The following is a 25,515-nucleotide window of genomic DNA, read 5'->3' as shown; positions in this document are numbered from 1 at the left end:
TCCAGAGGATGCCCACGCCTCTGCCCACACTTGCTTTAGGACTGCGCCCCGGAGTGCCTCTCTCTCCTTGGCTTCACCAGGCTCTTCTCCTGTGCAAGGGATGACATCGGCCTCTGTGTATCTGGCATGATGGTCAAGGACAATAGATCCAAGGTTGCGGTAGGACAAAAGGGCTCTGAATCCTGTGGAGCACCCCTGACCCCCAGAGTGGAGACTGGCTCCAGGAGTACGATTACGTTTTAGAGGCACCAGCTACTTTTGCTATTGTTGGTCTGTCCCACTTTGCCCAAGGATACTGTGGTTTCCCATACTCCAGAGTGTCATCCCCATCCACATCCAGGTCAGCATCACTGTCTGGGTTCTCTTTGCCACTGCACATGACGAAGCCGGAGCCTGTGGGAAGCAGAGTGTAAGAAGGGCCAGAGGCCAAGAACTAGGCCAAGGTGCCCTTTCTGCTGCTCCCAGGTAGCAATTAGGTTCGAGACCAGACAGAAACACACACAAGCAGACATTCGGGTACTTCCGTCCCCTTTCTCTGTATCCCTCTCTAACCTTTAAACATACTCATGCATCTCCAGATTGTCTCTGCTTCTAAAGTGGCACGTTCACACACTATGTCAGGTCTTTAGAGGACACTGTGACAGGCCTCCTGTACACCTCCTGTCTTCCAGTTTCAGGAAGAGCAGAAAGAGGGTAGAGACACTCAGGTCACAAGGGTCACTCCCAGCTATCACCTGCGCCTCCCCATCTCACTGTCCAGCTTGACCCATCAGAGAGGAGAAAAGGTTGCTTAAGGCCAATCAGAGCTACAGAGTAGGACCCCCAGCCAACATTCTGATTTGGGCCACCAGGTCCTTTGCCAGCAAAAACACCAGGCAGCTGTTCAAATATTTGGTGTCTGAAGCCTGACATTAATTATTCATCTCCACCTCACACAGCCCAGATTCCTGGACAAGTGTAGTCAGAAAGGGATTAGAAGGGGACAGACAAGGAGGGTGGGCATGCACACCTGCCTCTCAGAGCAGTCACGAAGGCAACTAGCCGGGGCAGGGAGGCTAGGCCAGACAGGCTGCTGAGTTCCAGAGGGCATTTGTCCCAACCAAAGGCAGACTCTTAGCTAATGGGAAGGGTGAGCTACCAAGGCTTCAGCAAGCCCACTTCATATGCCAGGTAGCCTCTGACCCCAGAACCACATTTCCTGACAGGCCAAGGTCAGAGACGAAAGAGCTGTCCCCACATCTTTGTCCTTGTTGGTCTCAAGTGACATCTTACTAGCCAGGTCAGCAGCTCTGCCAGGGACAAAGGAAAATGAAGGACTCTGCCCTCAAGATTCCGAAGACGGATCTTTTGTATCAAAGAGGAAACACAGAGCTCTGCCTACTCTGCGATCTCAGAAATGTCTGCTTCCTGCCTCAGTCCTCTCAACACAGTCCAACTCCTTCTCCTGCTCCATGACCAACCACTGAAAGCTCTCCACTGCACGTCCAAGTCCAGGCCCCAGCCTCAGCCCTCCCTCCAGAACGCCTATGTGCGCAGGCACAGAGACTGCTTGTGGTGCTCTGCACATAGCTAACCACTCGCCCTCATCAGGTTACTTTATCAGGACGTGCTTTCAGGCAGCATCTTTTCCCTGACTCACCCCTTTCACCCTTCAGTCTATGCCGAGATTCATCCATACGTCCACCTCTGAGGCTAGCCAGTGCCTAGGCCCTACCTTCCTGACAGTCCTCATTTGGCACCTACCCAGAGGGACTGATACACTGGAGGCAGCAGGCAGGTCAGCAGCAGAGCCATTAAGCTGAGAAAACACCGAGTTACAGCTCTGTCTCCTATTCACAGCCAGGTGTCCTGACAAGCAATTCCCACCCCGAGGGTGAGTGGCACCTCTATAAACCCTGTGACAGTTTGGGAGACAAACTCCGCCATCAATCAGAATGTAGCTATCAGGTTCATTTACAGCCCGTTACCCCACAAGCCCCGCCAAACCCTGCCAGCCTCAGCTTCCAAGTTCAGTGGCAGCCTCACATTCCCTGCTCAGCCTAGCCTAGTCCTGCCTTATGGGCAGAGAAAATGAAAGCAAGCTTTAGTACCACCTCTGAGACCAATGTAGCTCCCTTGGCTGAACAGAGAAACCAAAGCTGCCAGGAAGCCTCACTGTGAAACAGCCCAGCCTGAAGTACTTTCTTCTTGCTGACGGAAATGACCTTTCACCTCCTATAATCTTTCAATCTTTTGGAGGTCACCCAGTGTGGCCTGGTATAAAGTTTCAAGATCTGGTCCCCCATCCTCCAGGTGATCTGAGTGCTTATACATACCTGTCCCTTCCTTGATGTCCATCCCAACTCTCAGACGATATTTACTGTACCAATCTGTTCCCCAGACTGCAAACATCTCACTCAGCATCATGCACACCACACACCCCGGCAATACTGGCTGAATACTGGCACTACCACTCATATCTTATGGACTCCATGCCAGAAGGAAGGCCAGGCCTAGTTGGTTAGTGCCCAGAGAAACCTACCAAAAATCTTGCCCAGTTTAGCAGCAACCTTCCCTTATTCTGACCGGTGAGCAAAGAAGGTAGGCATGATTTATCTTGCTAGCTAAGAAAAGGCCTTTCTGCCTCTGGCCTGAGCAGTCTTCTGTTCTGACACTCATCCCATCCCCCATGCTGAGACAGATGTGGAGAACCTCTCTCTATACCTACAGGTGGTCCAAGCAGGCTGCCACCACCAATTTCACTCTGGTACTCGCCCCAACATGTTCCAACCTCCCTTCCCAGCACATTAAACTTTATTTTCTTAATGAAATGTCACTTGCTGACTTCTGGCAGAATCATAATAAAAAGAAACGGCCATAAAGCCGTTTTATGCAGAAAGCACCCCTGCCAGCTTGCCTCCCCCTTCCCCTCCCCCAGTCTTGGAGAGGAAGGCTCCACAGTCATTTTATGTTCTCAGCTGCTTGGAATATCCCAAGCCAGTACTCAGAGGCAAGATGGCACAGAGCTCCTTTCCAAGTCTTCGGCCCCTCTTCCCTCAGCTCTGGGAAGAGCAGGCAAGCTGCTGCTCCTGCTGCTGCTGTGCCGGGAACAACTTGGTCCCTAGGACCTCCAAGATGATTCTGACAGTTCCCGCTCACCAGGGAGGCTCCTCTGCTGTGGTTCTGCTTCAGATGAAAAGGACAAAATGGCTAGCAAACTAAGTGGATGGCCAACAGTGCCCAAAAGAGTTTCCTTCCCTTGAGTGGACGCTTGCAAAGGAGCAGGAGAGGGTTAAGTGCCGAAATGATATGTAAGTCTGAATTTTATGAAAATGACCTTTCTCTCATAAACTCATTTCTTCCTGGGCCACTGAGGGGGGAGGGAAATCACTGTTAATTTAATCAATTGATCAAATGATCGATTGTGAAACTGGAGATGCCCGTTTACTGGGGGCAGTAACATCCTGGAACCTGAAACCACAGAAAAAGAACCATTGATTCCCTCACCTGCTGCTCCCAACCAAACCAGAGCCTGGGCAGAGTCAAGTCTTGGGGCCTCCTAGAGCCCAGTGCTCGCCTACAGGGAGGGCAGGGGCAGCAGCTTCCGGGGAGTTTTACACTGGAATTAGTTACAGATGCAGTTACGGTGTCTTGTGTAAACGCCATCGATTGGGGAGCTGACAGTCTGGGGAGCTGCGATGCGGGACAATCAATCGGCCTGCAGTGTCACCTGCCACCTCGCTGAACAGTTGACAATGCAATTATCCAGTGTGGAGGCAGGGAGTTGGCGTGTGTCAAACGCACTTAGCCACTTTCCGGGCCTTCTCGATAACGCGTTTCACTGCCTCACGTCAGGAGAGTCACACAGAGACAGACGCCGTTTAAACCACTGATACTTGCTCTTTCTGCCTGCACTCCCTCTGTTCCAGCCTAACAATTGTGTTCCAAAAGGTGATTAAATCCTGTCCACTGCCACAGGGGACAGAAGCCTTGCTCCTAGCCACACCCCTCCCAACAGGCAGCCATCATAACTGAACATGGAGAGTCAGAAGGCAGCACCTCTACCTTCTATTCCGAACCTGTTTCTAGTGGTAGACTGTTCCAACATGTGTCACCAACAAGACTAGGGAACACAGTGGCAATCAGGGACATTTTTCAGCAACTGGAGCTCCCATCTTGGTCCATGCTGGTAGATTAACAACTTTCACACTCTTGCCTCATAATCTGTTGACTAAGTTTTATCAACAGTTATTTCAAAGAGCTGTATTAAAGTTGCCTAGACCTGTTATTCTCTTAGGATTCTTTTAACTGCAGGCGACTTAAAACCAGCAGTTTTAAAATAAAGAACAGAAGTACTTAAATAAAGAACAGAAATCCAGGAAAGACGGAAGCTTAGGCAGGTCTGGCAGGACAGTAGCCCTCCATAACCACAGTCGTAGCACCCTCCCTCTGCCTACTCTACCTCCCTCCCCCATCACACACATACAGACTAGGCAGCTCTAGCTGGTCTGGAACTCACTATGCAGACCAAGCTGGCCTCAAACTTAGACACCCGCCTGCCTCTGTCTCAGGAATGTGGGGATTAAAAAAGTGCACCACCGTATCCAGAACACTCCACCTGCCTGACGGGGGCTTTGTGCTGCATTCCTTTCAGGCTCCAGCCAGTGCGCAAAGACAGAGGTGGAGACAGAAACTTCCCACTCCATCCATGAGCATGACCACGTCCTGGCAAATGCCTCTTCTCGCCACTCTTGCCACATCAGAGCTACCTTATTTAAAACCAATCTTTCCCACGCCCTTTGTCCAGGCTGTCCCCTTTGGATGTACCAAGCTCTGGTTTCCCCAAATCCAGGCAACTGAATTATTACTGGCCATCAGTACAAGGGAGGACTTAACAGCCCAGCACCCACACCTCTTTCCAAGACACAGAGGAGGTAGGAAAGGAGAGGAAAAGCGAGCCCTGACTCACTGGTCACGTCTCCCTGACTACAGAGGACACAGTAAAGTTTCTCCTAAGGGTACTCCCTTGTGGACTGCTTCTCTAGCGTGGCGACAACTGCCCTGCCTCTGTTTGGCAGAGTACCTCAGAAAGGCATTTTCACTCTGACTGTTGGCTATCTTGTTGGCTGGGCCTTGGGTACTCCACCAGCAGTTAGACCTCAGGTTTTATGTGTGAAACCAGCAGCTGAGGTGCACAGCCCAAAGAGTGCTCCCTGACTTAGGCAGCAGATAAATTACTCTCTAGAAGCCTTTATGTATTTCCTCAGTTTTGTTTTGTGTTGTGTATTTGTTTTTATTTCTTAATCTGTCTGTATTGGGAGGCAGAGGCAGGCGAAGCTCTGTTGAGTCTAAGGGCAGTGTGGTCTACACAGTGAGTTCCAGGCCAGCTGGGGCTACACAGTGAGACCTTGTCTCTACATAAATATCAATCTATTTGTAGATGGACGTCCCTTGATGCTCCCTTCCTTTTGTCCTGGGACATTAATTCCAAGCATTCTCAGGACCAAGACATCTGAACCTCCTTGTCATTTATCCTAAGCTCCCATGCGCAGAGCCTGTTCTTCTAAGCCAAGTGTCTTCACCAAGATTCTTGCTTGACCACTGCCTCCCACAGTAGATTACACTCAAGGCAGCTGATCTGACCCAGGTAGGAAGCTTTGTCGAGGGACTCTAGTCTGGGAGGAGGGACAGGGGCAAGAAGGGATACAGGGACTTATCACAGTTCTTCAATTCTTTCATATCTAACAAGGACAGCAATCTCTGTTCTGTCAGCACGTACAGTGCAGCTTAAATAGGCCTCACTACTCGCCTGCTCATCCTGCCTCTGCCTCCCTCTCTCTCTCTGAAGTCGGCTGGGCAGCTTCTTCAGCTGGCGTTATCACTCCCTCTAACCGGTCTTGGCAGGCAATCTAATTCCTCCTGAAAAGGTCACCGCCATTTTAACTGCCTTTCAATCACATTAAGCAGGAGCTGCCCAGCTTGCGGCCCGGCCCGCCCGGCGGGCGATCAATGCGCTGCACCGACACCAGCAGCCTGGCAGGGCCACACCCAACCCCCCAAGAGTTGGGTCTATTGGCCCTGGCCAAGGAGGGTAGGCTGACAGATGGCTAGCTTTTGCAGATGGGTTTCAGGGGCAGAGGCAGTCAGGATCAGCCAGGGCCTCTCTTTGATAGCCCCCTCCCACTGAGGAGGCTCAGCCTCCATCGCTCCACTCTGCATCGTGGCCCCTGCTGATCTCGCTGTAAAACAGCCTTTCAAGTCAGCCTGTCTTTTGACTGCACTAAGCTGTTTAAGAGGCGGCAGCCGCTTCTATCAGGAAAGCTGGAGCAATTCTCTGCAGATAAAGGCACCTCCGGCCCCATTCCCTCTTCAAGTCTCACTCTTATTCTCGCTCTCCAAATCGCTCAAAGAAAAGCCCTCTTTGAACTCTCCTCAGGAATTCTTGAAAGGAACAACCTCCCGGTGTAAACACACCCGGAAAAATGATACCCACCCGAGGCCTAAGAGCTTCGCACACCCATCTGCTGGTGCACCCCGTGCAGAAACACTGCCCTGCAGCAGCAGGCCCCGTGCAGCTCGACCCATTCAGGCACTCCAGGAGTGCCCAAGGGCTACCAGGTCCCTTTCCGTGCCAAGAAACCTAAGCAACTGCTACTGCAACTGGTGTGCATAGCTGCGGCTGAGAGCAGAGCTAATCCAGAACAGCCGTCCAGAACTGACTCAGCAAGGACTGCCTTCAACACTTGTAGCACACACCCCGGCGCCTAGGTCCTGGGCTGACGGGCTCTACTGTTCATTCTTGCAAGGCTTCAGACCTGCTAGAGCCCCATCACAGAACTGCTCTGTGTGGTGACAACTAAGGCTGTCCGGCTCAGGGGGAAACACCTGGTTTACACTCTGGCTTGTCTTCAGACTGGTGGGCAACACACAAGAAGCTCAGAGGCACAAAGACCCATCTGCACCGGATGGCACCGAAGAGACCTGATCTCAGCATGAGCCCACCAGGTGCTGTGGCTCTAAGGAGGCAAAGACTCTCCAAGACTGCTGTGAGGTTCCCGGGGGCCACACTCGGTGGCACTCCCAAGGGTGTTGCCAGGAACAGGAGGCAGATGGGATGCAGCCTGGCTCCTTAATGACCACACGCTGCAGTGCCAGCTGTGCCTCCAAACACACAGAGCAAAGAGCCAGAAGCCAAGAAGCAGCTACCTCTCTCCCTTGCCCATGGCAGGAGAGTTTGACAAGAGGACACTGACCCTGGGCACCCAACCAATTCTTCTGTCTCATCTGGAGGGCCAACCCTTGTCTCAGGAGCTAGAAAGGCAGCACAGATGAGGAGGGTCCTGTAGACTCTTACACAGCAACTCGGGGGAGCCCAGCTCAGGGAGCAGCTGAGCCCAGACCCCTCTTCGCTTCAGGGCAGAGGGCGCCCTGGGAGAAGAGATGGGATCAGAGCTAAAATTAGATTCACCAATGAAGCTCATGGGAGGTCAAATTTTGCCATAACTCACTCTCTCCTCTGTAACTGATTTCCCTGACATAGAGCTGAGGAGGAGGAGGAGGAGGAAAATCCAATGTGTTTGCCTAGAAGCCCTGAGGGCCCCGAGTGCTGGAGGTGTACAGCAGGTTGCTGGATTCTCATTTATCAGCCTTAAGAGGGATGGAGTGATAAATGCATAACCGTCCCTTTAATATTTTATGCAGGTGCTAACGCGGCTTGGCTGTCACCTTCAATGCATCACCCGAGGCTGAGAGCCCCCCTTGTCATTGCTAGCTTGCAGCCTCACAATTCCATTTCCCCACCCAAATACATCCACTTTAATATGCACATCACAGGCAGGCAGCACGGTCACAAAGCCCCACCAGCAGCAGTTCCCACGTGGTGGAAATGATGACCAGCTACCAGCAGTAACCTGGTCACCATAGTGCCACTGCCCAAGTCCAGCTGCTTTATACCTCGGAAGCCACCTTCCAGGAGTGTGGTGGCCCGTATCCGCTTCTGCCCACACCATTCATACTCCTCGAAGCGGTTGCTGTTCTCATGCTCGATGTCCACGGCATCGTCCTCAGCCATGCAGGAGCCTTCCCTCTGTGAAGAGCAGAGCAAGATCATGCAGAGCCCAGGCCATGCCTACCTGCTCCCGAAGCCTGCAAGGAAGGCACAGCCCTAGCCCCTGCTTCGGGATGCCAAACGGGCTCCCTTGAAATACAACCACTATGGGAATCAAAGACCTGGGCCTCTTCCCCAAAATTTTCCACGGGAGCCCAGTCAGGGAATGAGTGGAAATGGAAGCAAAGAGCAGAGAAGAAGCTGCTGAGAGCACAGGGAGACCCCAAGAGCCCAGAGATTAGAAGCAGTCAGCAGCAAGTGTCAGGGAAGGGAGGAGGAAAGGAGGTGGGTGGCCACAGCCCCTCTACCTTAGACAGGCAATGCTCCACATGCCTACTCATCTCCTGCTCCGATCCTGCCAGGGGGCGGTTGCACAGGGGACATACCTGCCCTTCATCTTGCTTCCTCCGTTTCATTTTCCCAATCCGAGCTGCATTTACAAACAGAAAATAAAGCACGAAATAAGCTGCTGGTCACTGTAGTTCTCTAGTTCAGTGTACCATCCGACATATCCTGTCCTGCTGCCAGCCATTACCCCTCTTCCTCAGTGCCTCCTGCTCCTCAGGGGCCCAGGCTTGATCCTTGGTGGGCCAGGAAGTGTCTATTCTTGGGCCACAGATGCCTCAAGGGCAACCACCCTCCCCTAGGTGCAGTGCTCAATGAGTCCAGTAGGCGGAGATATGCCCTATGATAGGCATGTTCCCCGAAGACCAAAGACTTACTCATTGGTGTTTGGAAATACAACCCTAAAGAACACTTTCTTGGTTAGAATCCCAGGCTATTTTAAGGCTTAATTTGATTTACTATTTACTCACCCTTTAGAAACTTCCTTTGTTCCAGGGCCAGGTGCCCCAAAGTATGGCACCTAGCATACCTCTTAAGATCATGCCAAGAGCAGTATCTCCGGTATCTCCTCTGATACCATTTTAGAGAAAAGAGACTGAGGCCCAGTTGTAAAAGCACACAGCATCTGGGTTACATTTTGGGCAGCCAGGTCAGTGGACCTAGGGTACTTGGAGAGGGCAGGCCTTACAGTGCTTACCCAAACCTGTTCCATCACCTCTAATCAGTAGAGAGGGCTGGCAGGCCCCAGGGGCAGAGGCCTGCTTGCCATGCTGTCCCAAAGGGGGCTCAGTTCCAAAGTGCACACTGCAAGCCCACAGCACTGCTAATTAATGCTGAGAGATGCAATCATTTCTAATTAGCTCACTAATCCTTCTCTGCAGTCCTCCTGTCACTGAAGCAAGAAGGGGTCAAACAAGAGGCTCTTTCCCTTTTGCCCCTCCCAGAATGCAAGAGTGGGATAAGCGATGGCCACTTTTGATGCCAGAGTGATGGCAAAAGGGTTAGGGAGCTGGTCAAGGAAGGAAAGGTTCTGCGGAAGAGCCAGGAAGAACTTTCTTAGGGAGGCTGATGGGATATGCATGAATACAGTCAGGGCAGGGAGACACAGGTGAGTTAGTATGTTCCAAGTTAAGAGTGTCTACTGTACGGACCTCATAGAAAGAGGCTCATTTCCGGCTGCATGTTGAAGCAAAGGTTGTCTTCCCACATCTTCACAGGTAAAGACACCTTACCAAGGAACATGCCTAAGCACTTAACAAGTATCAAAGGCAAGACAAGAAACTAGGCCCCACTCTACAGCCTAGCAGGCTCCCTTATACCAAGAGCCCTCCTACCTAGGCCTTATCACAGTGAGACTACCCCATGAGGGCACCAGCCTCTCACCTGTTGAAACAGAGAGTTTCTCTAACTGCAGAACAGTGGCCTAGAAGGAGCCAAGGCAAAGGGAAATTTACCAGCCCGTAAGACCTGCATGTGGAATTTCAGAACCTAGGTTGGCAGTCTAATCATCTCTCAATTCCCTGTGTTTCCACTACAGAGATGTACTATATGCTGGGCCTTCTGTACATATAGATCCAGATCCCTGCTTTGCTTGGAATTTTAGGCTTAAGCAGCCTTGATACTGCAGAGCTACAAAGAAAGCAAGCAGAACATGAGAAAGGCATTGGGCAAAGGCTCCTTCAAGTCTTTGGAAATGCACTGTGGTGTAGCGTGCCTACAGGCTCACCAAGCCTGAAGGTATCCAGAACTCAATGAGGGCCCTGTAGCTCAATGCCTGTGGATCCTAGAACTTGGGAGGCTAAGGCAGAAAAATTGTTCTAAGTTCCAGGCTAGCCTGGGCTACATGGTGGACCCTCACCTCAAAACCACAACAGGACAAAAAGATCTTATCACTGAATAAAGAAATGATTCAACACCACACCGTCAGATGTTCTCCTTGCCCAGGACACCTAAGGCCAGCAAAGGGATCCTTGCAGCCCCAGAAGGCTATCCCGACCGGCTAGGCTTCACTTGGAAATTCCCAGGCAAGCAAGGCAGGTTTGGCTAGACCCTCGCCATTCTTGTATATCCTGAACAAGCTTTCTACAATGTGGTAGGGAGGTTAGTCCAGTCCTTGAAGCTGCCTCTGAGTCAAAGCATTTGACATGGCTGCAGCAGCAAAGGCTTTAGGAATAAGGAAACTTTAATCACAGCTCAGCTACACCAACTCGGTGATATCAAACCAACGGCCTTCAGCTACCACAGCCTCCCTTTCCTTCTTTATAAAACACCTGTAGTATTCTCTTCTCCCAGGTGTGGTGAGAATGGCGCTAGCCCACAGTGAGTGCTCTTCTCTTTTTCTCTGCACTGGGCTAAGCCTGGAGATGGCAATCACCTAGTAAGGGCCGGGGATCATGGTCTTACTCACCAGCTGGCCCAGAGACCCTAAGCCCTTTACAGCGAACCCCAACTTACACCACACCTCAGTCAGCACAAAAAGCGGGAGCATTCAATTGTGTTCAGCAAACAGGAATGCTCCAGAGGTTTGAATCCAAAAGGGGGGACCGCCAGGTAGTGCAAACACGGCCTGCTTTCAGAAAAGGCCTCTAAGAGCTGTCGAGCACACGCTGATCACCTTTGTGAAATGTGGGCCGACTGATAACTCAAAGAGCCCTGGGACGAGTTAGTCCCTGTTGCCGTGGGAACTCCAGATCTCATTGCATTGTCAAGTCTCAGCAGAGAGGCTGCATTCACACTACTGGGCACTGATTAAAAACTAGAAGAAAAACATTCTCAGCGCCCTGCCGACTTGTATAGTGAGGTCCCAGCAGTCTGCAAATTCAAAGCTGAGCTCCAGAGTGGAATTGTGTAGCTCGTTCCTCATTCTCCGACACTTATTGTCCCCCAGGGTTCTTTTCGGGCCTTTAGAGAGGCTTGGGCACGAGCTGAGTACTGCAACCCTCCATTAGACAGACGGGGAAACTGAGGGCGGCAGCCTTGGTTTGCACTCTCAGACGTTGTGACTGCCAAGTAGTCAGCTGGCCCGATGATGAAGAGACCCAGGCAAGCCAGAAGCTGCGGGCAGTGAAGGAGGGAGGAGGCCGGGGGTGGGGCGGAGGGAGGGGCCGGACCGGACTCACCATTCAATCGGGTTTGCCGGTTGGCTCGCACTCGCAGGAAGGTCTGGGAGAAAATCCCCGGCAGATGAAGAAACAGAGAACAGAGCGTCAGACGCGGCCTGGGATCCCGGCCCCTACCCTAGGCCCTGACCCTTACCCAGGTCCGCCCCGCCCCAAACAGCCCGTAAACAAACCTACTTCCTCCCTCCCGCCGGCCCCCCTGGTCCTCCGGCCGCTCCGGGCCCTCGGCATAGCCGCCGGGGGTGCTCTAACGGGACCCCGCGGCCGCCGCGCAGTGCCGCCCCAGCCCCAGCCTCCGGTGCTGTGGGCCCCGCGGCAGCCCGGCCGGCGAGGGCGGCGATGCGGGCGGATTCCCCCCGGCTGCCCGGCGGCGGCGGCACCTCAGCTCCCAGCAGCGGCGGCGGCCATGTTGGCCCTGATCACGTGATCCGTCGTCGTAACGCGCTGGAGGTGAAAGTTCACGGGGTTGGGGGGCGGGCAGACCCGGGCCAGGAAATTGCGGGCTCGCCACGGACTAACTACCTGCTGCGGCCGCCCCCTGCAGCCCCTCCCACAGCCCCTCAGGACTCCGAGCCCCAGCCTGGGCCGCCCACAGGTGCTTCCCACCACGCCACGCTCCTTCGGCCCCCGAGGTCGGCTCGGGCTCCTGCTTTCAGTGCGCGCGGGCCTAGAGCAACACCTCCAAAAGAGTGCTTTTCCAGGGAGAAGGCATAGGAATTCCAGGTCATCTGCAAGGCCTATCTCCACCAATGCCCAACAGGAAGATTTCCTCTCCAGCCCATCGCAGGACAGCCAACACTTTATCGCCCGCAGGCCATTCCTGAAGCTACCATAGGCATCACGTGACCACCAGGCCACCAGCGACCCAGAATAGGCACCATCCTCCTGGGTTCTCAGTACCGCTTGATGCCACTCCCCTCACACTGAATCTTCTGGATCTTGGATATCCACCTTTAAATACTTCACTTTTATCTGTACCTCTTTAGTCTTTCCTAAACAACCTTAAGCTTTGCCTCTGTAAGATTACATCCATCTCTCTCCTCATTTTCGATTGTATAAATTTGTATTGGTGTGCTGCCCATTCCAGAGCTGAAGTTGGTATGAGCCATTTGGGCCAAGCCAGAGGCCAGCATGTCTCCTAGCTGTAGGAAGATACTCCTCAGGATTTCCTCAGTGACTGCCTTGCTTTCACAGCACTTAGTTAAGATTAGCTCTAAATTGCGCGCGCTCGCCTGCTCATTTCTTGATCTCCAGTTCCTCCCCTTAAAAACCAATCCTCCACACCTGATCTTTCTTTGGTGCAAAATTAACGTGTTTCTTCTTTCAGTCTTTCAGGGATTGACCACAGAGTCTGCAGCTGGACTACACCTGCCCTGCGTTGCCTGTTTCAGTAGCCTGTTGTACCACACCTATTCCATCCTGACCCCTGACAGCTTTGCAAAGCTACCTATAAATCTTCTCAACACCCTGTGCTCTGGTTCAGACAGCTCCACGCTCTGTGGTAGCCACTGCTCACTGCAAGGCTCCATTTTTTAATTTTTTTTATTTCCTACCCCATTACTAGGTTTGTTGTCTCTTGAGTTTTCTCAGTTCCTTAGCTTTCTTCTGATCACGTGTATTTTCACTATCTAAATGTTTCTTTTCTTTGGGGGGCAGCACAGCTCTGTCTAGTCACCAAGCATAGGTCTGGCATGAAGGAGATATCAGCAGAACAGAGACACAAGCCCTGGGCCAATAAAGAGCTGGGGGATTGCTGTGGTTTGAATATAGAATTATCCCTTGTGGGCCCCCATGTTAAAGGCTTGATGTCTGTCTCAGTTCTGTCGGGAGGTGGTAGAACCCGGAAGAGGTAAGGCTGGTGAGAAGTCTTCTGCACAAGCACACACCCAAAGCAACAAGGCCAACCAATTACAGGATAAAATCACGAGCCAAAATAAGCTGTTCACGTCTCCAATGTTACAACAATGGAAATCTTGACTAACACAGAAACAATCTAGGATGCAGAGACATAGAGATTCTGTTCCAAATTTTAACTTGTTTCTCAAGAGTTATATTATTAGAAAAGTCTGGAGACCATGAATTCTAGCTTGTACAGTTGCCATGATGGTAAAGTGACGTCATGGTTGAAGCGGGTTAGACACTCAGCAGGGGTTAAGTCAATAGGAGTACAAACCAGAAACCAGGCCTAGTTCAGTGATTTGATTCCCCACCCCCCACCCCAGTGTTGGGGGGGACTGAACCAAAACGAGACCTCAAATATGCTAAGCAAGTGTTCTACTGCTGAGCCACACCTCTGTCACCTCTTATTATTTTAATTTCAAACAGGGTCTAGCTAAGTTGAATCTTGAACCTGAGCCCATCCTGGCTTCAGCTTGCAGTTTATCCCGTTTCAGCCTCCTGGGTAGCTGGGAATGCCCACTGATTTTAAAGTCCAACATATTTGCCTGGCATGGCACAGAAAGAACAGGAGATGCCCAGCGAGTTTCCAGTTTCATGTCTTGCCAATTTCAACTTTCCAAAAACACATCCAGGGAGTGCATAGCTTTACTTCTGCACGCATAGTCCTTTTCAACGAAACTGAAGTGTAACGGGTCCCTCAATCTACCATCCCGTATTATTCCATTGTGCTCTTTGCACACAGCATTGCCTTTATCTAGAATATCTTTTCTTTCTTGTTCACCAAGGGGAACTTCTACTTCTTTTCTAAAATCCAGGTCGGTCATTTCTCCCTCTGTGAGACTTGTTATGATTTTTGTTTCATTGTGTTTTAGAAACTTATGTATTCCCTTTTCATCACATTTAAGCACAGCCACAGTGAAGGCAAAGACACTGGGCTGGGCAGGAGTGGTACCAGATCAACGTTTGAGCAAAGGAAGGCAAGGTCTTTGCTTTGGAGAAACTCCAAGGCTAGTCAGGTTCATTGTGATAGATTAAACGTGGTCACTGTTCTCTGCGGATTTTCTCCGGAACAGCATTTCCTCACCCCTTAATTAAGGGCTGACTTTGGGTCTTGCTTCACCCAGTAGAAAGTGACAGACATGATGCTGTGTAACTCCCAGATTCTGGTTTCCAGACGCCTTGCGGCTTTGGCCACTGTTTTAGTGGGACATGTCCTAGCATCTGCTAAGAACACAAGGTGAGAGGCGGGCTGGAAATGTAGCTTATTTGCTACAATGGTTGCCTAGCATGTGTGAGATTCTGGCTTCAATCCCCATTGTCTCTCTGTCTCAAAGAAAGGGGTGTGTGTGTAATATGGCTAGGACAGGAACCAGGGACAGTATAACTGAACATGTGTGAGGCCAGTTCTGAGTGAGGAGCACAGTGAGGGAATGGCTGGTCAACCAGGACTCTAGGTCCCACTGCAGAGACACTTCCGTATCCATGTTTATTGCTGTATTTACAGTAACAAAGAAACGGAACCAGCCTAGGTGGCCCACAACAAGAATGGATAATGAAGGGCTGGGGCGGGGTGTGGCTCAACAGTTAAAGGGAATTGTTTTTTTACAGAGGATCCAAGTTCGGTTCCCAGCACCCACATGGCACCTCACAACCATCCTTAACTCCAGTTCCAGGGGATCTGACTCTCTCCTCTGACCTCTGAGGACACCAGGCACTCACATGGTGCACAAACATACATGAATGCAAAACCACGTTATACATAAAGATAAATCTAAAGAAATTTAAAGAATGGAAAACGAAAATTACTATATATACACTATTGAATTGTGTGTGTATGTGTGTGTGTGTGTGTGTGTGTGTGTAGGCCAAAAGTCAATGTTGAGTAAGTCTTCTAACGCTCCACTTTATTTTTTGAGATGGTCTCTCACAGACCTGAAAGTTCATCTCTGGTGGCTGGCTGAAAAGCAAGACCTTGGAATCCTTCTGCCTCTACCCCCAGCCCTGGAGCTATGGGCACATGCCTGTGCTCTCTGTCTTCTTAAGTGTGCTGGGGATCTGAACTCAGGTCCTCGTGTTTACATAGTAAACTTTTTACTCAGTGAGCCTTCTCCCCAGCCTTACACAATGGAATTTTATTCAGCTTGTAAAGAAAAATGAAATCATGAAATTTGCAGGCAAATGGGTGAATCCATAGAGTATTAGATTAAGTAAAATAACCCAGACTCAGAAAAACATTTCATGTTCTTTCTTACATGTGGATCCTAGCATATGTCCATGTGTATGTATAATTTAAAAACCAGTAACAAGAAGGGAAAAGGAAGTGTTGAGAAACTGAAGACGGCGACAGGACATGTGTGACATGAGAGCAGAAAGGGGGCATGGGCACGGGGTGGGAGGCCATGTAAGGAGGACCAGGGGGACGATAGGGGAGGAAGAGCTACAGAACACATTTTATGTGAAATGCCGTCATGAAACCAAATACTATGTATAATAATTTAAAATTTTTAAGAGAGAAGAAAAGGGAAATATTAATTTGTGCTAAGCCAACAGGTTTTGGGGTGGCATGTTGTATATTAGTAGATAATGGACACGTGTTGCAACAGGTGATCACGACATACGGTGACTGTGCCAAAACCTGTGACACACAGGGTCATGAGAAGAGGTAGATAATCTGGGAAGGCTTCTTGGAGGAGACAGTGTTTCAGCAGGATGTCGAGGGGCAAGTAGAAATCTGTGGGGTGAAAGATCCCTGTCAAAAGTAGCTTGTCTAAAGACGGGAGGAAGAGAAGGTGTGTTCAGGGTGTGGGTAGCATTAGCTCAGTAGGCTGAGGCCAAGGCATTGTGGAGGGGACTCTCACAAATGGAAGCTGTGAATACAAGTTGGATCCAAATTACAGAATGCCTTGGTGCCATGCAGGGAGCTTAAGACTTTGGCTTAGAAATTGATTAATCTGATTTGTTATTTAAGAAGGTACTTGGAAATCTCTGAATGTGGGAGGCTGAGACAAAAGGATTGCATCAAGTGTGAGGTCTGAGACCTCAAAATGAGACTCTGTACCAACACTCCCTCCCCCCTCCACACACACACACACACAAAAACCCTGAAATGTTAGTACATAGTAGCACATAACTATAATACTCGCACTTGGAAGGCAGAGGCAGGAGACTCACCATGAGTTTGGGACCAGACTGGGCAACATGGTGAGAACCTATCTCAAAATAGGAAAGGCTGCTTAGGCTCTAGAAGGGGGAACTGAGGGGTACCCAAATGTGCTCCAGAGGTTTTCACACCTCTCTAAACCAGCTGCAAATAAATACCAGCTAGGAATGCATGAGCATCGTCTTTTAGGCAGAGGCCTGCCTCTACCTTTCAAGCACTGGGATTAAAGGTGTGTGCCGCCACCACCCAGTTTTATGCTTTTAAATTATTCCCTTTTTGTGTGTATTGGTATTTTCCCTGTATGTATGCATGAATATATGTATGTATGTATGTGCACCATGTATGTGGGGCTCACAGGGGCCAGGAGAGGATATTGCATCCCTTGGGACGGGATTCTAGGCGGTTGGGAGCCCAGGGACCTCTGGCCCAGTGCTCTTAACCACTGAGCCATCTCTCCAGCCCCTTGGTCTATGCATTTTAAGCCCATTCTGAGGAGATGTCAGTTCAGGCTGGGGTCTAGTCTACTCTTAGACCTAGAAAATTGTGTTTTCCTTTTCTGAATGGTGCTAGGATAGATCCATGCTGGCAAGTGCTCTGTCAGTGAGTCACATTCCCAGCCTCTAGCTGTGCTTGGCCCTCCACTTCGGGAGCTTAGCATCCCAGTGCGGGGCTGTCCGCCGGGAAGAAAGGTCTTCTGGGAAGACACCTCTAGCTCCAGCCGAAGTTGTCCAGATGCCAGCGGGGACCCCGGCTGCACACCCGCTATCAGTCCTTGCCATTCTACCCTCCCACAGCAGATCAGGGTTCATTTCCCTTTGAGACTGGGGCTCCCTGGGGGGACCGCTGCCATTTAAACACATGGTCCTTGGGGCAGGCTCTTGTTTTCTGCCATCTGAGCAGGTTCTCAAAGGCAGGAATCTCTCTCCCAGACCAAGGCTCCTGGAGGAAGATCTTCCTCTTTTATCTCAGAGAAAGCCCATGTAGTTACATTGGTGCCATTGGGTTCCCTTCCTGCTCTGATCTTTTAGGACATCAGGCTTGTTTCCTTCCTGTTTGGCTAAGACACCCACAGGCAATATCTACCTGCTTCACCCCCTGGACCCCCATATTTGTCAGGTTTGGTAGGAACACATGTTTTTTCGGCACTAGCGATCTGGTTCTAGCAGTCAGAAATCTCCAATGAACCTGGGCAATGCTTCCAGGCCCCTTACAAGACATGCGTCTCCTAAGCTACTCCTTGATGGATAGGACACTTCAGAGGTGCTCAGAGCCCAGCGGAGCCCCAGAGAACTTGGCGTCTCACCCTAAAGTCCATCTGCTTAATAAGGCCCATTCCTGACGCCTGTGCATTCTAACTTGACTCGGGGACACTGGGTACAAAGGCACCAAACCCTGCTCCCGCCTCTTCAGGAGGAGTTGGTGCCACCCGGGCTTGACTCTCTCACTGGGTGAGATTTCTTTGGGCCTCCTGCCACACCTTCCTCACCTGGTATCTGTCTGAGTGGTGCAGGTCATCGGTGGCAGAAGAGTGTGGTGAGGCCGTCGGGGAGTCTCCTTCTCTCTTGATGGAAGCAGACAACAGGAGGGACTGAAAGAAGAAAAGAACACGTGGCCCCAGGCCAAGTGAGACCCACATTCAGTGCCCAGGAGCTCCCAGTGCTCAGGGAGTTTTAAAAGCACAACAGAGTAAGAGCACAGGGACAGAGGACTACTCTGAAAACCGGAAGTGACGTGGTCACGCACAGAAGTCTGGTTGTGAGAGAGGATGGATGGTCTTGGGTCTCCGTATAGACCCTTGCTTGTGTATTTTTGTTTGAAACAGTGTCTCATTCTTAGCCCAGGCTGGAACTCCTAGTGATCTTCCTATTACAGCCTCCCAACTGCTGAGGTTACGGGTATGGACCAGAATACCCGGCGAGACCCTTGCTTCTGCTGAGCTCTACCTCGGTGGGAGGGATTGCTGACCTCCTCTCAGTAGACATGCTTTGTTCTTCCTTCAAAAGCCGATACTCCGGGACCCACATGAAGGGCTGGGGGTAAAGCCACATACCTGCCACCTTGCCTGTCCCTAATACATGCCGATGGCAGCCCCACCGTGGAGACAGTAAATTAAATAGTATGTATGAGTTTCCAGCATGTGGCTGAGGATGTACGCTGGGTCCATTTAGTCCTGTGCTGTGGTGATGACCCTAGCAAAAAACCCCGGCAAAACCAATCCCCCTCCGTCAATCCCGGATGGCCTCTTCTACATACGCCTACAGTTTAGATTAATAAACTGTCTGCTTTAAATTGTGTGAGAGCGCCACAATTCTAAATACCACATGGCATGTTCAGCCCAAGAGCCAGCTCTTGCCAAGGCCTGTTCAGCTGCAAATGGGGACTCAGGGGCTTGAAAATAATCTATTCCCCCTCCCTTCTTCAGCTTGCACGGCTCTGAGCCGGAAGCTCACAATTCTCTAGAAGTCCTCCCCAGCCTGGAAAGCCATGCCAAATCGCCAGTGACAGCCCAAAGAAAGCAATTTGGGGAAGACAGAGCGGTCATTTATCCTTCATCTCTGACTGAACCTTAGGATGTGAGCTGCATGCAGTGGCCAGGCTATACATCCTTGGGCAAGGACCCTCGGAAGTGAGGGGGTATGGTCCCCCAGCTGCCACTGAGCCAGGACACCCTGAGGCATCCACAGCTCAGGAGCTAAAGGAGGAAGGAGGCTGCAGAGGGCCTGGGATGGGGTTGCCTCCAAAAGGGACTTCTTCACTGACCTAAGCCTCATGGGAGGCCTGGTGGGTGACAGCCCCAGCCAGAAAGATGTCAGGCAATGTTCTCCGATCCCGAGGAAGGTGTTGAGAAAAGAGAACAGTGTGCCACAGTGTATAGGGGCCCAAGAGTAACAAAGCTTTTCTCTGTCTTTCTCTCTCTCTCTCTAGGTTAGAAGCCCTGAGAGGCCTCAGCATTACACCTGGGGCATGCAGAATAAAAAAAGGTCACTGGCGCTTTTTAAACATGGACCAAAAAGCAGTAAAATGTGTTTTGAAAAAAAAAAAAACCCTGGCATTAAATCATGACTTTTTGCCTGGCTCTTCGCCTCATTAAAAGTGGCCTTTTGGAAGGTAAAATTATCATTGTAAGCGATAAGATCTTTAAGAAAATAATTCACGGCTTCTTCACCCTTTAATATGATAGCCGCCACCGGCTAATTTTTTTCTTAATGGCAACGAGGCCATCAATCTTGTCTAAGGGCCCCTCGCCCTCTCCTCCTTCTCCCTCCCTCCCTCCCTCCCTCCTTTCCTCTCAGACTCTTGCTTCAACCTTCTGCTTCCTCCCTCTTTCTCACATGACCTGCTTCCCTAAAGCTGAGGTCAAGGCCAAGGGGAAGCCAAAGACTGCTCAGCTTTGGGGCATTTATCTGGAAGTAGGTGAGCAACGATCCTTTTTTTCTGCATCTAGCGAGGCATGTCAGTGTCCAAGCTTGTAGGAATGTGCCCATGCTTAAGTCTTCCTGGGTACACATTCTGACCTATGGGTCATATATGTGAGAGGTGGATATGGATGAAGAGTGTGCCAGCAAGGGTTGGTCGTTAGAACACAAGCCCTTCTGGTTTCCAGTGTCTCAGTCCTGCCACTCATACTCAGGTAGTGGCTGCACTAGGAGCTTGCCATGACCTTCAGTTATTTCACCGTCAAATATTAGAGTCTGGGCCAAGCAAGGCCTGTGGGGCTTCCTGCTTCCTCCATCTAGTCCACAGCTGCCTGATTTCCCCATCCCTTTCTCCTTCAGACCTTGGCCAGGGTGGACACAAATCCCAGGCTAGGCTGGGCTCTCTATCCCTCCTTTCGACATTAGCTGTGACTCAGCGAGTTTTGAATGAGGTGAATAGTTTACCTTCCCCCCTTTAGAAGCCAGAGGGGTGGTTGGCCAAATCATGGAGGTGATACTTGTCATTGGCTTCTTTTCCCAAAATTACCCTCTCAGAGGTCACTGGTGACTTTAGGCCTTTCAAATATTTGGACCTCTTCATGTCCCTTTCCCTACTGGACTGTTAACTGCCCAGACATTTTGAAACAGTTTTTCCTTAGGGAACTGGGAAGCATGATCTCCTGTGACCCTTCTACCAACTTCCTCACTTTTTATTGATCAAAAGTACAGGGGTCTCTGAGAGGTTTTTTCCTTGACATCTGTTCTTATCTCCCCCATACTCCCTTCTCACTGAAAAATTTGTTCCCCAAGGTTTAACACATACTTCTCACTTGACATGACACACATCAGGGGAGTAGTTCGGGGACTTCAAAGAAAGAGGACAGCCTTAGGCAGAGGGGCACTTCTTCCTCTCCAGGTCTCCATTCCCTCACAATCATCACCTCTGAGGAAACAGTACCACCTGTTCCCTGTGGGAAAGTCAGGGGGCCAAGAGGGGACATTTGCTCTTCATCTTTCTCCATCTGATACATTCAAGGTACTCTTACAGTTTCTGTTCAGAGGGGCCAACTCTCTCCTCAGACAGACCCAGCATCCTCTCCGGTTCTCTCTCACATGTGCAAGCATATGCTCACACACTCATGCAGAGAGATTGAGGTGTGTGGGGGAGGAGAGAGACACACACACATACACACACAGACTTGGCTTCTATTTGTACGTAATTTCTATGCTTTCTTTTACTGCTTACAGCTCACCTTCCTCCTTTAAGCCTCCCCGACCTTAGTGTCTGTGTTGCCTACACCTCAGGCCACTTTTGCCTCTCACCCCTCTCCTAGCTAGAAAAAGAGAATGTCAGGAACTTGTTTTATTTAGATGGATTCTGCTCCCCCGGCCACACCCTAACACATGAACTAGCCCGAGGCATCAGGCTGATGTCCAGACACGAAGGCAGCAGAGTCCATGGAGAGTGCCTCTTTCTCAGGAGGAGCCACATCCTGGTAGGCCTTGGTTGGAATGGGCAAGAGAGAAAACATAATTGGCCACCTACCTTGGGGGTGCCTGGAGCCATGGCATCCTTCAGAAGGGAATTTTTGCTGCCAAGAAAGAACAGAACAAGGTGACCATTCTACCTGGTGCCTGGCTCATGTGGAGGGTAGACTAGCAAGCTAAGCCCAAGAGAAGGCATTTGCAAGCATGACACAGTCCGCCCAGCCCAGCCTAGCCCCACCCAGGACAATCAACCCACTGTCCTAGGACCTAGCTCAGCTTCTACCAGGTGCCAAGGACCATCCTGGTCCCTGGGAGGGGACACAGACACCAGTATCAAAGAAAGGGGCTTTACCTAGAGTCAGCCCTGAAGGTTCTGTCTGTCCTGGAGGCTCCCTTCCCTACACTCCCTGTTCCTTGCCTGCTTAGTTCCTGTGGGACTGGGGTGATGGGGCTGACATGACTCTTGTCAATTCTTCCTCCAACATGCTGCAAACTGTGTTAGGCTAGGAATGATCTTCCCCTGATTCAATTTGTCAGCCCCAGGCCCTCCGGCATCGGGTGGCAGGCAGGAGGGAGCTGGGCCCTGAAATATGGTGGGCAGTTCAGAGCAGGAGGGGGCTGGGGTGGGAGGTGATGGATGGGTTGTGGGGGAGGCAAGGACTGTGTTTAATAACAAAATTGGTATGCAAGGCCACATCCCACGCTAAGCATGAGTGATCCAGAGCCACAGAGTATTACAAATCCCGCTAAACAGATGCTGACAATGGGACAAGACGTATCAAATCAGATCCACTTCAGAAACATTAATATCCCTGTTCCTGCCCCTTCCTGCCTGCTGCCCCCACTCTACTGCTGCGTCTGTGCTCACACGCTGGCGTGTGTGCATGCACAGACACACGCACACACACAAGTACATGCACAGAATCGGACACAGCCCATTTTCGTGGGCTGTCCGCCCCGACCCACATACAAAGCACACACGTAGACTACAGCCACAGACACGCAGCCAGAAAGCATGAAAGGACACAGACACATTGAAAGCAGAATACACGGGGCAGATATGGACTTGGTGAGTGTATACACAAGGAACACCTACCATACTCGGGCACCCAGCAGCCAAACAGGGAGATGCACGACATGCAAGCCAAAGCGTGGGCAGAAACGGCTAAAGTACTGACTGTCAGCGGAATAAGGAGGGTGTGCACACCCAGGGGACACTTGGCAAGGTCCGAATATACATGGATGTCCATACATAAACACGTACATACATGCATACACGCCTAACATACGCAAGGCAAATGTCCCACCATTGAGCGACATTCTAAGCCCCTAGAGATAGTTTTGATTGATTTCTGATTGTTCAAACTGGGTGTAGAAAGGGGGTTGCTACTGGCATCTAGTGGGTAGATGGTGTTTAACAACCTAATACTATCCCAGACAGCCCCCTCACAGAGGATTATCAGACCCAAAAAGTCAATAGTGCTGAGGTGGAGAAGCCCTGGGTCTAAGGCACATACACAGACTATCTTCCTTACCAACAGGCACACAGATGCAGGCAGTCATACCCGGAGACGCAGGCATGCATATAGATGTGCAAGGCCACGGGGTCACTCCCAGAGACATGGCCATAAAGACAAATTCACAACAGACTGGGTGAAGAGCTGCTCTCAGACACAAGTCCACACAAACGCAAGCAGAGATGGAGAGGCCTGTGAGCACTCAGACACACGCATACCTACAGACGTGAACACCTGAGGGATCACACATACACACACACACACACACAGAGGACAGTGCAGAGGCCACCAGTCTCCACAGCAGGAGAAGGCCCATGTCTGGGTGTCAGAATAGAGCTACCAATCTGTTTACACAGCAGGAACAGCACAGAAGAGAGAGGACTGCCAGTCGAGGTTCTATTTGATTACAGTTTGTTCTTTAGCCGTCTATGCCTGGCCCTAACCAAGGCACTAGGCATATAGGGGGAAGCTGAGCTGCCCTTGGAGAGAAACTGGTTTGTTCGCAACTCCGATCACTTCTTACCCTCTTCCTTCACTCGGTGGACAAACATGAACATCACTATTCCGGCTACAAAGTGAGCTATCTGCTACCCACACCGTCACCATTCTTGACCCTGGACTGCCATACGGGCTATATTACCTGTTGTGGCTGTATTAGATGAGGTCAGCAACTGAAGTAATAAGGATGTTATACCTACTGTATACCTACTGTATACGACAGAGACAGGCCTTGTAAATGTAATTTTGCTCAATTTCTACCAAACTTTACAAAGCTGACTACTAGGCACCTCTGTGGTCACACAGTCCACGGAGGGCTTGGGGTTTGAGGTTTTGTTTTTGTTCTGTTTTTTAATACTGCCTCTCCAAAGTTATGTAGGACTTAGGATCTAGTGCCAAACACTGAGTTTCGTTTCTTCTCTGCTTGCTGTGCAGCTTTGGGCAAGGGCTTGCTGATCCTGGATTCATCTCCTTGGCTGGTAGGTGAGATGGGGTCACTCGGGGTCAGGATGTCCAGCCTGTGCTCTGGCAAGCCCATCTATCCATCCTTCTTAGCAAAGCTCTTCCCTTTGCTTACACAGAGCCAGCTCAGCCTCAGCCTCAGCCTCCCGCCCTGGCTCTAAGCAATGCTTCCTCCTTCCCTTCCTTCTATCAACCCCTTTAACACCAAGTTTTCTTGGTTTCTTAGAGAGCCTGAAAACCGGGTGAGTGGCCTGCTTTGGAGGAGAGAGGTTTAAGTCCTGAGCTGGAAGCAGCCTGGCTCCCGCCCAGCCCATCAGCTCTGCCTTCTCGTCCCCTCCCTGTTTCCACAGCCCGCCCCCAACAATTTCCTTCCTTGCTCAGTCACTCGCTGCCTAGTGATCCATGGGTTTTAAATTATAACTGGGACCCAGGAAACGCGTTCCTAAGTACAATATTCATGGGCTGGGCTGACACTTTTAATTAAGGTGATTTACACTGAATTATCCTTGGAAATAAAGAAATGGTGCACTGCCCGGGAATAAACCATCATCACCAGCCGCCTTTGTAAGTTACACTTCGTTTTAATCTATTTGGGGAATTGTTTATCTAGTTCATTACCCAACCAAACACCGAGGCCGGCCTTAAATAAGGCTTAAGTAGGGGTGGGGGCCCTGCCATCTCTACACCCCGCCTCTCCTCCAGAGCTACCCAGTTTCCCTTTAGATTTTTTTTTCCAGCCCTTTTAAAGCACTTCCCAGAGAAGGCTGTTTCCTAGCCCAGAGGCTGGCTTTCATAGAGGACGTCTCTGAGTTCGGGTCCCACCAGCCCCACTTTCAGCTCTGTGAGTGAATGTTCCATGCCCAAGGCTGTTTCTTCCTCGTGGCTGGAAACTCCTTTTAGGGACCACAGAAAGGTCTCAGAGCCAGCCCTTTCACCTGCTCTGTAGCCCCATCTAGCCCCTAGCCCAACACCATCCCAGAGGTACCCTGGCCTCAGTTTACCCAGAACCCTACCCTGTTGCCTTCCTGCTCTGTGGACATCACCTCTACCACACTTCCAACCATCCAAGTCAGAGTGTTCTCCTAGTAAGTACCCTAGGTAGTTGCTTGGCCTCTCCTTCCTGCATCCTCTTATTCTGCATCCTCTACTTTCAGCCACGGTCCTAGGGCTGCCTGGACCCTTGATTTGCCTCCTTGCTTCTGCTCCCAGCCCACTCTTCATACCAGGACACAATGTCTCACTAACATGCGGGCTACCCTCTAATGTGGGAGGCCCTTCTGACTCTGGGTTCCAGCCAGTGTTGCTTTCTTTGTTCTAGGGAGCCAAGTCCTTGGGTCTAAGGGAGCCCTTGTTAAGGTTCTAGATGGAGAAAAACACAATCCAGTGAGGTAAAGCAGGGGTGTGGGTGTGACCTGGAAAAGGGTAGTGTTGGGCCAGTGAGAACTTTGTCCTTCGTGTGAGGACTTGGTTGTTCCTGGTACCTGGGAATGCTCATCCCTGGGAAGGTGGTTCTTTCAGGGTATGT

The 25,515-nt window shown here is 50.8% G+C and overlaps 1 protein-coding gene and 1 long non-coding RNA gene across 10 annotated transcripts in view; one reads left to right on the top strand and one right to left on the bottom strand.

The window, feature by feature from the left end:
* The window catches only part of Rnf220 (ring finger protein 220), a 219,281-nt gene that overhangs the window by 6,210 nt on the left and 187,556 nt on the right, over positions 1-25,515 (bottom strand). For 4 of the 9 annotated variants that reach the window (XM_060379743.1, XM_060379741.1, XM_060379740.1 and 1 more), the window contains exons 4-10: positions 21,572-21,617; positions 18,096-18,197; positions 11,551-11,593; positions 8,395-8,516; positions 7,933-8,065; positions 297-393; positions 35-121 (exon numbers count right to left, since the gene is read on the bottom strand). In XM_060379743.1, the coding sequence (XP_060235726.1) occupies positions 35-121; positions 297-393; positions 7,933-8,065; positions 8,395-8,516; positions 11,551-11,593; positions 18,096-18,197; positions 21,572-21,617 (630 nt within the window). Of the gene's footprint in view, positions 1-34; positions 122-296; positions 394-7,932; positions 8,066-8,394; positions 8,517-11,550; positions 11,594-11,723; positions 11,955-18,095; positions 18,198-21,571; positions 21,618-25,515 lie in introns of those variants that run through there. The other 5 variants (XM_021633393.2, XM_060379744.1, XM_060379745.1 and 2 more) reach the window with 5 other exon arrangements.
* On the top strand, positions 11,880-13,356 carry LOC132653026 (uncharacterized). The gene is made up of 2 exons (XR_009590659.1): positions 11,880-12,000; positions 12,878-13,356. It is a non-coding gene; the product is annotated as an uncharacterized LOC132653026 (long non-coding RNA).

Source organism: Meriones unguiculatus, chromosome 3, assembly GCF_030254825.1.
Source record: "Meriones unguiculatus strain TT.TT164.6M chromosome 3, Bangor_MerUng_6.1, whole genome shotgun sequence".
In the NCBI taxonomy this organism is placed as follows: Eukaryota; Metazoa; Chordata; class Mammalia; order Rodentia; family Muridae; genus Meriones; species Meriones unguiculatus.
The sequence above is the reverse complement of the archived record's forward strand: the minus strand, read 5'-3'. Positions and strand labels throughout refer to the sequence as shown.